The 13,421-nt window shown below is 30.5% G+C and overlaps 1 protein-coding gene across 2 annotated transcripts; it reads left to right on the top strand.

Annotated features, from left to right (window-relative positions):
* Positions 1–5,412: 5,412 nt before the first annotated feature.
* Positions 5,413–10,076, top strand: LOC119673406. Of its 2 annotated transcripts, none has more exons than XM_038084677.1 (3): positions 5,413–5,550; positions 6,033–7,066; positions 9,964–10,076. In XM_038084677.1, the coding sequence occupies exons 2-3, from the start codon at positions 6,247–6,249 to the stop codon at positions 10,056–10,058; spliced, it is 915 nt and encodes a 304-aa protein (XP_037940605.1). In that variant the 5' UTR covers positions 5,413–5,550; positions 6,033–6,246; the 3' UTR covers positions 10,059–10,076. The 2 variants fall into 2 exon arrangements, with proteins under 2 accessions (XP_037940605.1, XP_037940604.1); XM_038084676.1 differs by lacking the exon at positions 5,413–5,550 and adding an exon at positions 5,766–5,935.
* The last annotated feature ends 3,345 nt before the right edge of the window (positions 10,077–13,421 follow it).

Genomic DNA, 13,421 nt, shown 5'->3' with positions numbered 1-13,421 from the left:
AGTTTAAGTCCATTCTTAGATAGTAACGGAATTCTAAGAGTCGGAGGTCGACTTTCATCATCACTTATAGCTTATGATACCAAACATCCAATGGTATTGCCATATAATGATCCAATTGTGAAAAGTGTTTTCGTTGATGTTCATAGAAAAAACATGCATTGTGGTGCACAAGCATTACTGTCACAAATCCGACTTCAATTTTGGCCCATCAAGGGAAAGATAATGGCTCGATCAACGGTTCAACATTGTGTCCGCTGCACAAGAAGCAGACCAACCACATTTCAACAAATAATGGGTCAGCTACCACCAGCTAGAGTTCAACCTTCAAGGCCATTCTACAATGCAGGAGTAGATTTTTGTGGACCATTTTGGGTTCACTACAAAATCAGAGGAAAAAGACCACACAAGGTTTATGTAGCAGTGTTTTGTTGTTTTGCCACAAAAGCAGTCCATTTAGAAGTGGTGAGCGACTTAACTTCTGATGCATTTATTGGTGCACTGAAGAGGTTCATAGCTCGACGAGGACATTGCAAGACGCTGCATTGTGACAATGCTACAAATTTTGTTGGTGCGAACAATAAATTAAATGAATTATCCGAACTGCTACGTAGAACTTCTGTTCAAAATAAAATAGTTCAAACATGCAGTGATAAATTAATCACATTTAAATTCATTCCACCTCGAACTCCACATTTCGGGGGTCTTTGGGAGGCAGCTGTTAAATCAGCTAAATATCATTTAGTTCGAAGTACATCAACAGCTTCATTAACCTATGAAGAGTTGGAAACGATCATTGTGGAAATTGAAGCAATATTGAACTCAAGACCATTAACACCAATGTCATCAGATCCAAACGATCTTGCCGCATTGACACCAGGTCACTTCCTTATTGGTGAACCACTCACTGCACCTATAGACACCAATGTTCATGGGACAAATCACAACCTACTTACCAGGTGGAAATTGGTTTCTCATTTGAGACTGGAATTTTGGAAAAGATGGAACGCTGAGTACTTAACAGAACTACAACAGCGACATAAATGGAAGGTTCCTGTTAACAATGTCAAAGAAAACACGATGGTCATAATTAAAGAAGACAATACAGCACCACTCAACTGGCCCTTAGGTCGGGTTACGAAAGTGTTTCGAGGCGATGATGGCATGGTACGAGTAGTGGAAGTGAAGACAGTTGCAGGAATTTGTAAACGGCCTATTCATCGGCTTGCTCCACTGTTTCGAGAAGATGAAGAGAAAGACGAAAAACGAAAACATCATTCAAACATAAGCCAGGAAGATACTTTGGTAGTTCCATCAAAGAAAATAAAGTTGCCCCAACAAACAACATTATTCGCAATCATTCTCACACTATTCTTTCTGCCAATTATATTGGGCAATCCTGTAACCACAACACAGCTTAATTCAAGTATTGGTCTCTACTTCGAAAATATGGGCACTGTTCAGATGGTAACAGGTGAATGGAAAATGGTTGTTTATTATGAATTAGCTCCGGTACAGACCCAATGTAACACATTCGTTAATGGAATTTCTGCACTAGATAAATTGTGCATCAAACTACAGCAGGGTTCGGCTTGTCACACGCTCGTAGGTACGTTTGAGCATACAAGAGATGATATCCTACAGGAGAAGATTTTATTAAACAACAGACGAGATAAACGAGGAGCCATAAACCTCGTTGGAAATGTGGCAAAGGCTTTATTTGGGGTTCTGGACTCAAATTACGCAGAGGATATGTCACAAACAATAAATCAGCTAAAGGAAGATGATAACTACCTAGCTAGATTGCTGCAGAATCAAACCTCCATAATAGATTCAACATTAAATATACTTAAACGTGATGAAGAAACTGTTAATAGTCAACTTGGTCAACTTCAAGATCAAATTAGCCAAGTACTAAATCGAATCGACAATGAAACCGAACAAATTAAAATTACGCAGATATTCATATCAATTGCAATACAATTGACACTGATGGGTGCTAATCTGCAAAGAATACAAGCGGAAATTATAAATGTTTTAATTGACTCTCATCACGGAAAAATAAGTCCTCTATTGTTATCACCTCAACAACTAAAAAATGAGATCAAGCATATAAGAAGTCATATTCCGTCATCTCGACGATTTCCGGTTAATCAAGATGATTTAGTTCAACTCTACAGAATAATGGAAATATCTGGAGCAGTAACTAAGGAACAAATCATATTTGTTATTAAGGTACCACTTATAGATTCCTATGACATGGAACTATTCAGAATATTACCTATACCAACAGTTATAAACAACACCATTTTAACAATCAAAAGTGATGTCTCGTTTATAGCAGTAAACACATTTCGAGATCAATACATTCCCCTGCGAGAAAATGAGCTAGATAATTGTCAAATTCCGAACAAGGCGGTGTATATTTGTTCTAGAAAGCATATAAAACTAGGCAGATACTCAGAAACTCATACGTGTGAGATAGAATTATTTAATAATCGAACCACAACAAGCTGCAGATTAACACAGTTATCCAATAAGATGGTTTGGACGAAAATGGAACAAACAAATCAATGGATATATGCTACAGTGAATAGAACTGAGATGTCATCTGTTTGCGGAACACAATTAAATCAAGTCACAATAGAAGGATCGGGCATTCTAACTTTACGACCAGAATGTACAATAAGAAACAATCTAGTTACAATTCAAGGTCATTACTCATTGCCATCTGTAGTTCATTCATCATTTGTTCATGTAGAACAGCTTGCATCCATAACTACACCAAATGAAATAAAAACAATCATCAACAAGGCTGACGATCATCTTGAGACACAACTGAAAGAACTATCAATGTTACATCAAAGGTTAAAGGCTATGGATAAGTTTTCAGTTAAGGCCGAACCAGTTTCTCAACCACACCATATAATTAGTTACGTGGGAACTATTTTACTGCTGACATTGTGTTGCACTTACATAATATACAAATCTATGAAGAAGTGTAAACAAACCCGACGAAAAGATGATTCACCTCAATCTGAGTCCACAGCATATCCACAACCTACCCCAAGACGGCAACAACTCGTTGTGGAAGTATAAGTAGTTGAGTTATTATTATACTACTCAACGGAGGGGAGAATGTTAAGGTAGAAATTAAGTAATAAATAAATTATTTCACATTGTTAAATTGTGTCATTCAATTTATATTTTAAGCAATTTAGCAATTGTGAAATAATTTATTTTGAATATTTATGTTAAGCTGAGGCAACAACTTAACTGGAGCAACGGTGAAATATGCAACGTTGCATTTTGCATTATTAACAGTGTTCCAATTAATTTGTTGCTGAGGTATAATTATTATTAATAAAATTATTGCACAAAAATTGTATAAAAGAAATTGAAACAATAAAGAAAGTAATCAATCAATAAAAACTATTCTTTGATTCTCGTCTAAAAACCTAATTCTGCTTTATATAGAGTAAGTTTCAAGTGCTTAATCTATAACCAATAAGCAATATTCAATAAGTTAAAGTGCTTATTGACTATTATAAGGATTAAGGTATTTAAAATATACAGTAATAATTTTAATTAATTTTAATAATTTTAATTTATAGTAATAGTAATAATTAAAACATAACTTCAACCAAAGAAATAAATAATAATGACATATTAAATAAATAAGTACATAAAATAAATAATAAATAAATAAAATCAATAATAGATAAATATAAATGTAGATTTGTTTATAATTTTACTACACCGTTGCATCGCATTGCCAACCTCTTTTGCATTAAAATACGTTCCACTTTTATCTTTTACATACATTCCACATTGAACCAGAAAGTGAACCAGATCAATTGCTGGTTCACCCCATTGTTTTTGTTTTGCATGTAAAATTGAGCGGATCATGTTTGCTGAAACGCAGCTATTATTAGCGATTTATAAAAAAACACCTTGTTGCTTACTGCCATGTTTTCTCCAAAGTGTATTAGAATTGTAGTAATTTGCTCCTAAAAGACGCAAATTTTGAAATTTATTACTAAACAACACTGTTTTGCCTTAGTGTCGGGGCACAAATACGCCGTCTCTCATGCCGGAGTTTGAACGGCCATATTGTATTTTTTCTTATTCTCAAATTTAAAATTTGAATTAAAAATAACAATTGTACTCATGCCGTGCCCGAGACACTCTGCATAACATGGCCCTTAATGGCTAAATATAAATATTATGAAACAGTAATATTTTAATAAAATTTGTGAAAATGACTGACAGGTTAGAAATTGTAAATAAGTTAATTATTTATTAATGACTTTTCAATTTTTGCGTTCATAATGTAACACATGAATAAAAATAAAACAAAATCGTTAAAATAAAAGCAAAAAGTTTTAAGACAGTTTCAAGAAAAATAAAGCAATGTTAAATACTTCTCATTTAGCATTAACAAATGATGTTAGAAGTTTGGAAATTATATAAACTAATTTATTCACGATCTCGTATTGCCTATATGAATATTTATATTAAAAACTTTTTTATAAAATTCAACCGCAAATTTGTTTGGTTTTTGTTTTTTTATTTGTCATATGTTTACTGGTTTAGGCAGTTATTCTTAAGCACCAAAAGTTTTTTTATTGAAACATTCATATCAAAGAAATACATGAATGTATTGCTGGTACAATAGCAAAAACATTACAAGATCGACCAACTAGTAAACATAAGCTCGTGCAGTGTGTTGTGGACACAAGTTTGACACATATAATTGAATTACATACAATGGCTCTCAGCTTATTTCAACCAACAGTTTTAAATTTATAAAACACTGTATCTTAAAAATGAATTAGGAAACAATCAAGTTTTTAATGTAAGTGAGGCAAATCAAGCTTATTGAACATAATAAATGAAACAGAGTACATAAAATTTGTTTTTGTTTCACTCGAAGGGGAAAAACCGATTGCGTGTGTAACAGACTTATATTTCGCGCTGTGCAACGGGATTTTTGGTAACAAATGAAATTTCTTTTTGTGGATGAAATAAGCTGAAGTATTAAAGTAGGAGTATTTTTATAATTTATATATATTATTTATTTATTTCTATTTGTGCCAGTGCACTTGAGCACTTTTACTCTTTTTTAACTCGATTTATTTTTAAAACCCTTCTTTAGTATTTTTGAAGTTTCTAAATTAAACAAAAATATTTTTCTTTAAAAATGGCATTTAAATAATCGACGACATAGTTTTTTAGTAATAGCGTAAAAAAATTTAAAATTGATGTTGGATGAAATAGCTTATTTCAGAGAGTCACTGTATATATAATAATTTTTGTTTTTGTAATACAAAAATACAAATGTTGGAATAAAGTGAAAATAATTTGATGAAAACATTTATGGCCCACTGTCAAAAAGTTAAAGTAACGAATACAATGAAAACTAAATTCATTACTGCGGTATTTCTTGAATACCGAGTACAAAGTAACGGATAGTTACATTATTAGCATCTCTAATTTGCACTTGCAAAACTAAAACAAGATGAAAATGTAGTGCTATTAGTTAATATCAAGGTTGGCATCTTAAAATTTTAGTTTTCAAACATATTTAAATCTATATGTAAATCAGATTTATTAAAAATTCGGTTTTTATGAAGAAAAAGTTTTTCTGTATTTTGTGGAAAATTATACCCTACCTACCTTTTAATTCTTTTTATGTACATATACGTCTGAATATTTCTGAAGTATGTTTACATATATACACGTTTTTATGTAAATATCAAACCAAAATTGAAAATAAAGAAATTACACTACACAATATAATCAGAATGATATATTACATCACAAGTGTATGTGATTAAGAATTATTCAATATTTATACAGTAAATGTTTATGATAAATAATATCCTTTGTTTGGAAAGATGTGAATGACCAAATATTGATGTACTAAAATAGTATGGTAAATGAATTTTAATTTATGCTATATAGTATTACATATTACAGTTTCCAGTTTATGACAAGTTTAATTAAATATTTATTCTTTGTTTTTTCTGTAGCTTTCCTGTGGTATATTCTAAAAATTTAAAAAAACATGTGAAAACATGATAACCCATAGCAGTACTTGAGATGATTCGTTTAATTTGGTGCTTAATATTAAATAAGTAAAAAACTATGACAACCAATTTAATTTTTCTCAGTTGAGATTATTAAAATAATAGGGTATAATATAGTATATGACTTCTAATGTATACCTAAAAAATAAACTACAAAATGAGTCGTGAGGAAAATACTGCTAAATATGTAGCAAATAGAAAAGAAATGAATAGCAAAATATATACATCCACTCCTCAAAAAAAAATAGTGGAACATCATGCAAATACTTCTGAAATCGGACATAAAACACCTCAATGCATTGCTCATAAAAAACAAACAGAACTTGACGCAGTAATTTCTGATACCTCATTTAATACGTCTACAGCTGAGGCCCAGCCAATATCCCACAAGGAAAATGCAAATAAAATTTTAGATGAAACATCGACTTCTACTTTCCAAAATAAAGCCACAGGAACATATGCAAATTTATCTGAAATATTAGATGATAGTTATACAAATCAAAATGTTAATTTGGTATCTAATGACGGTGCTGCTGCATCAAATAGTGCTGATTGTTATATCAAAGAAGAGATTGAAAAGACAAGTTTAAATAACTCAATATCAATATTTAAGCGTTCTGAAGATATGCCCACTTTATGTTCTAATCCTCTATCTCAAATAAAACCGCAATTCGTACGAATATCAACATGTAAACATCGCAATCAAGAAGTCAGTAGTGAAGAGCTAGTTTCAGAAGACAAATTGAAAAATGGCAGTTGTTTATCCTTATTCTCTGAAGATTGTAATAAGTCATCAGGAATTCCAGATCAATCTACCACAATTGACACATCCTCAATTTCGATGAACTCCATGTTGCAGAAATCGAGCACAACGAAATCATCGTCTGGAAGTTTGACATCAATACCTGGACGTTTACACAGTGCTCTTTTGCGCAAAATATCGCATCATACATTTTCAGGACGTTCAGCATGCAATGGTATTTATTTCTTAATATAAAATATTTCAAAAAATCATTTATATAATATCTTTTTAAACATATATCACAACTTTATAAATGTTTACAAACTTATTAGATGTACCGAGTTCGAGCTAATAACTAACTTTGATCCTTAATTTCTGAATTCGGCTTTCTTTATTGCAAAATCATATTTGAAATTAAAAGTAATTACATACGAAAATCTGACGGTTATAAAAATATTAAATACTATAACATTTTTAATTGTGAATTTAGATTTGCATCTATAAGAAATTGCATCTATAACATTAAATAACTTAAAATCAGTTTTAATTACAAAAGAATATTCGTGTCTATTGGGATTGAAAATGATAAGCTTGATATGCTTTTTAACTAAATTGCAATTGGGGTGTTATAAACCAATTTTTAGTTTCATACTTGAGATTAACGTATAAAATAAATATTAAGCCCGTATTATATTTTAAAAGTTTTTGTCAAAAATTTTTGTCGGCGTTTGGTATTACACATCAAATCAGACAAAATTACTTTAACCCGTCGTCCGGCGCGTAACGTTTCAGTAACACAGTCCGTCGCGTAGGGTTGTTTAGAACCCCATTGTAAAAGTTTATTTATCAACAAAATTTTTTGAAAATATATATACTTTTTGATGGTAATATTTAGTTTCGTAAGTCAACAAATAAAAAAACATTGATTTATTACAATAATATAATTTTTAATATCATAAGTCATTTTCATAAAAACTGTATTAAATTTTCTTGCTTTTTTGGAGTCGTTTTTGTCAAAATGCAAGGCTTTTTTCACCCCATGCGCCGGACGGTGGGTTAAATACGTTCCAGCAAGACAACAACAAATATACTGCAAAATGAAATTATACGTGCATTTAAACGATGTACTCATCGTCAGTGGTCTTAGGAAATATTCCGTATATAATATAGTATATAGAATATAGTCCATATATAATTTGTTTGGACTGCAAGTGATAGGCTTAGTTTTTATGCAGCTTACTCTTTTTTAGTTTTTCTACCAAAAATTTTTTATTTAAAATATTCAGTTACTTTTTTTTAGTTTTTACCACTCTTTAAATATTTAATTATATATAATGGTTTTCTGTTTACTTGTTCTTTTTCTTTATAATTTTCCAAATTATTTAATTGAATTATATCATCCGGTGCGTTTGCTCTGGAATGGATAAATGTTCAAATTGTCTTGATCGCATCTTTATTTGTGGCAATTGTGTCTGCAAACTGTTTTACCTTTTTTCTAATATAACTACCCGATAGATGTGGATTTTTTGCTCTTCAGTAATTAATAACTATACCATAGCTTCAAACACGTAATCATATTTACATATTGCAATCCCTTTACGTTAATTATTACAGAACTCTCCTTGTAAGTTGTCCTTGTTTTTTAAAATCATTGATAAGGTGCTGCAAGGAATTTCATATTTTTCTGTTATATTTTTCTGTTATAAGTTGGAAAAGTAACTCACAAAAATATTTGAAAATATGAAGCCAAAACCAATAATTCGAGTTGTGGAGATAAATTTAAAAAGAGATGGGGAGAGACTATGTAAATTTTTACTTTGTGTTGCGGAATTATTGTAGTGAGGGGAATTCGACTTACGGAGAAAAAAAAGGAAGACTTGTTGAAAATTAAAAGTATGTACACAAGCGTTCGAGTTAGGGGAATTTTACTGTATTGTTTTTTAATAAAGGCAAATGGATATTATGAATTCATGGCTTTTTTTCAAGATTCAGTATCTTTAAAACGCAGTGTCATGCAGTATAGCTTGTACATCTGAAGATTTTGTGCACACCAGCTTATATATTCTTGAATTTTATTTCTGGTTTTCCTTTCGTCTTATTCCTACTTATTTTCAGTTATTCTCAATTCCAGACCCCAATCACTTGCAGTACTACTGAATTACTAGACAAGCTGCTTGGCATTTCATATGGTTTTTTAATACCATCATTTTTAGATTTGGAATACCTATATAAAACGACTCATAACGTCAAAGAAATTTTCAAAAAATTTAACCCTAGTCTTTATTGTTTTTATTCTCTCGCCAGATTTTCATAGCCTACCATTTTTTATATGATTTTTTAGTTTTTATATCATTTTGAACTAATTTGGCAAAAATCTCAAGTACTGAGTTATGTGGAATCTTTATACTTAATCCAATTGCAATTTTTCACAATCATTTTTCGTGTATCAACTTTTACATTGTTCTGTACATATTTCTGGTTCAAATCAACTAAAAAAATAAGGTCTACTTCATTTACCACAATAAATTTCTGTTTATTTTTATTTTGTATGAGCGCAAAATATACCATATACCCTAGTTTTACAATCTGACCCGATAATAAAAAAATACTATGTAAATCTGATATATTATTTAGTTATTGTCTGCTTTTAGTTCTCAAACAAATGAAATATTTTATTTTTGGATTCATATTGGATATCGTACCTGAGTGTAGAATCTCTTTCTTGATCACCTGTAAAATAATCGCCATAACCATCAACGCTGCCTTCTCGACTCTCTTTGCTGACTGCGATCATTGAATAGGCGTGTGTTTCCTTTGATGACATTTATAGCATTCTACATTTTTGTCCCAATTTTTCTAATTGTTTTTGTCGCTTGTATTACTTGCATTGAACTGTTGCTAAAAGTTTTAATGCTTGGTTTTATTTCTTTCATAACGATAATCTTTGATATCGACGATTTTATATCATTTGATCTATGCACCTTGTACAATTCACAAGGTGAATAGTTTTTATGAATGTTAGTTTTATTTCACTTCTACTGGACACGTCCTCTTTACACGTTTATTAAAAACTGACAAATTATACACCTTTTTAGAATTTATTATTTAATCTTTATTTTATGCAATTTCTAGAAATACAATTTACTACAATTTTGTCCGCATCCGCGTGTGCTTACGTAGAGATCGTACTTACAAGAGAGGAAATCAAACCATCGAAGTTTACTTGAAACCAAAAAAAAAAAAATATATCAAAATTACTTATTTTAAGTGTAACAATAAAAAGCAATAAAAAGCAAGAATTAGAACCGTTGGTTTGATTCCATGTTATACTAACCCCCTGTATAAATAAAACATATATTAATCGTATGATATATAAAGATAAATTATAGTATATATTATTTATATAATATAGTAATTATAACTTACAATTATGATAATATAATTATAACAATAGGTTTCAAGTGCTCCAACACACCCATATACGTCATTTACCATTTCCGTCTCCCTTCATTTCTTCCTCCCTTTTAGAGTTTTAGATATTGTTTGGATAAGCTTGAGTTATTCATATCTACTTTTAACGGAAAAATTTACAATTTCTTGATTTAATTCTATGCTGATGCTTTTGAGATTATCCACTATAATCTATCAAAATTTGACTATTGGTAATACCGAGCGCCCTCAAATCGTTGGTAACCTGGTCCTTCCATCGATGATGCATACGTCTTCAACCACGTGTTTCAACTGCGGGTACCGAATCAAACATCTGTCTAGCCGGAGCACTTTATTCCATTCGCACGATATTACCAAGCCATGAAAGCGGCTGAATCTTGTTAATGTCGCGGTATAGCTTATACAGCTTATCGTTCCATTTATTTCGCTACTTATTGCCAACACGTAAGGGACCATAGATTTTCTGAAAAATTTTTCTATAGAGTGCTCCCAACGCCTTCTCATCACTGTTGATAATTGTCTAAGTTTCTGCACTAGGGCTTTATTTCTTATTGTCTACTTTGCCCAAAGTAAAATCTATTACCAAAAGTGATTCATTATCTTGTTATAGTCAAGATCCGCACACGTCTATGTGCGATATAAAAGCTACGTGAATAAGCACAAAAAAAGCTAGACTTCGAAAAACTTCAATCACAACAGTCAGCTGGTTGCTTTGCTACTTGACTCTCCCAATACCTCAATAAGGATCCTAATAGGATCGGCTAATTTCTGTGCCAAAACAGAAATTAGCCGATTAAAATTTTGTATTTTCTGGACCATTAGAGATATTAAAATCAAATTTTCTTAAAACTTTATTTTTTATAATATGTGCATTATAAAACATAACATCACATAATATAATATGAGATAACTTCTCTTGAAATTTGAAATCGATTTGCTTGAAATTTGAAACATAAATATAATATAATAAATATCCTTATATTATTATTTATTAGATATGTTAAAATTAATAAGGTTTATTGAAGGCCGTATTTTACATTTTTCAATGATTTCTGAGGCGTGAAATAGGTATAAAATATAGAGAGCGCAGTAGGAAAAATTTTATGAAAAAATTCTTAGACCATTTGTGGATATAGAGATAGAAATGAAAAAAGCCTTAAAAAAATAGCTGACTTTTTGTGCTTTTTCACTTATAAAATTTTATTGATAATTATCAATTGAAATTTTTTCTACACTATGAATTACAATATTCTAAAAATAAAAAATAATCATATTTGAATAAGTAGTAAAAAAATTATAAGGGTTTAAAGTTCGCCTAATTTTTGGAAAATCGGAATTTCGTTAACATTGCAAATAACTTAAGAACAAATGAGCGGATCACGCCCATTTATAAATATATATAGTCTAATAAGAGAAAAGGCTTCTTATACGATAATAAACGAATTTTTTATGAAAATTTTTGGCACTAAATTTAGAGGGGTTCCGGTAGCCGATTGGGCTTAAATTAGCTTCAAAAGAAATGTCATCTGAAAAATAAAGTTTTATAAAAATTTTATTTCAATATCGCTACTGGTTTAAAAAATACAGAATTTTGGTCGGCTAATTTGTTTTGGCAAATTAGCTTTATTTTGCTGGTGGATTTACAATTAATCCACCTAACCTCATGCAACAATAATTTATGAAAATCAATTAATTTGAAATGAATATATAAACATTAAGTTGAATACAGAACAATAAATAAGGAAACAGGCTCTCCAACATACACGTTTATAAAAAAAACCATTGCAAACTGCTTGCAAGTTTAACCCTCCGATAGGCACATGGGTCTGGCCAGACCTTTTTTGAATTCAAACACAATTTAAACACATTTCTAATTTAGCTAGCGATTTGAAATTTCAGGTACCCGCCTACAATTTTATTGACTACAGATCTGCCAAAAATCGTGGCGATAAAGCTTACAGAAGGATAATTATAAGCATGTTTTGGTGTACACATCACATACGGTACTCAAAGGTCTGGCCAAACCCACATACAATTTGTATGAAAAATGATGGCATTTTTAGCATTTTTCACTTTTTCTTAGTATATCTATGCTAAAACTGTCGGTTTAGACTATTGAAAAGCTTATGTTGTTTATTAATAACAAAAAGCAAAAAAAATTGATGTGAACCAAACAATAATTACCAAAATATACGTAAATATATTGGAATATCTGTGTCCGAAAATCATACACGTATTCGCCAAATACATCAAAATCTCAAATGAAATATATTTTGTTAATTTAATAAAAAGAAAAGTTTATTAAAATAATAATTTAATAATATAATATAATTTATAAACATTATATATTTATATATTTATTATATATTCAAAAAAAAAATTTAATTGGATTCACTGTAGACGTGAAATGTCGTGAAAATTCGGCGAATTTTAATCATTTCAGAATTGTGCATTCTATGCCAGTATTCTTACTAACTTCCTAAAAACAGGTGTTTCCCACGATTTTACTAGGAGTAAAATTCGGCGAATTTTAATTTCAGAACTAGGCATTCTATGCGAGTATTCTTACTAACTTCCTAAAAACAGGTGTTTCCCACGATTTTAATATGAGCAAAATGCGGCGAATTCTTAATTATTTCATAACGGTGCACTTTTGCGGGTATATTTGTTAAATTTAAATGCAACGTGAGAATCGTTTTTTCAAATGGTAGTTTGTTTACTTCAAAAATATTTTTTGCTGTTACCTGCAATGGAATGAATTTTATATAAAAGGAAGCCAAATTATAGTTTCGATCTATTTGAAACGTAGTCTCAGTGGTGGTTTCAGCAAACATCTTCGAAACATTTGTTTTTACTAAAATTTATTATTTTAAAAATGAGTGATGAAATTGAGTTGCTTTATAACACGCAAAACCTCAGTGATGAGTTCGACCCCTCATTTTATAATCGCCTAGCAGCAGCTTTAGCCAACGATATGGAATTAGAGGAAGCTATAGAGGACCATGAAGAAGTAGATCAGTTTCCCAATGATGAAGCAGATAATGATTCAGATTTCATACCAAATGAGGACGATGCATCTGATATTGAAGACGTATTAATTATCGAACCAAATGAACTATTTGATGTAGAAGATAACGATG

Source organism: Teleopsis dalmanni, chromosome 1 (assembly GCF_002237135.1).
Source record: "Teleopsis dalmanni isolate 2A chromosome 1, ASM223713v2, whole genome shotgun sequence".
Classification (NCBI taxonomy): Eukaryota; Metazoa; Arthropoda; class Insecta; order Diptera; family Diopsidae; genus Teleopsis; species Teleopsis dalmanni.
Note: the sequence above shows the minus strand (reverse complement) of the source record. Positions and strands in the feature narration are given on the sequence as shown.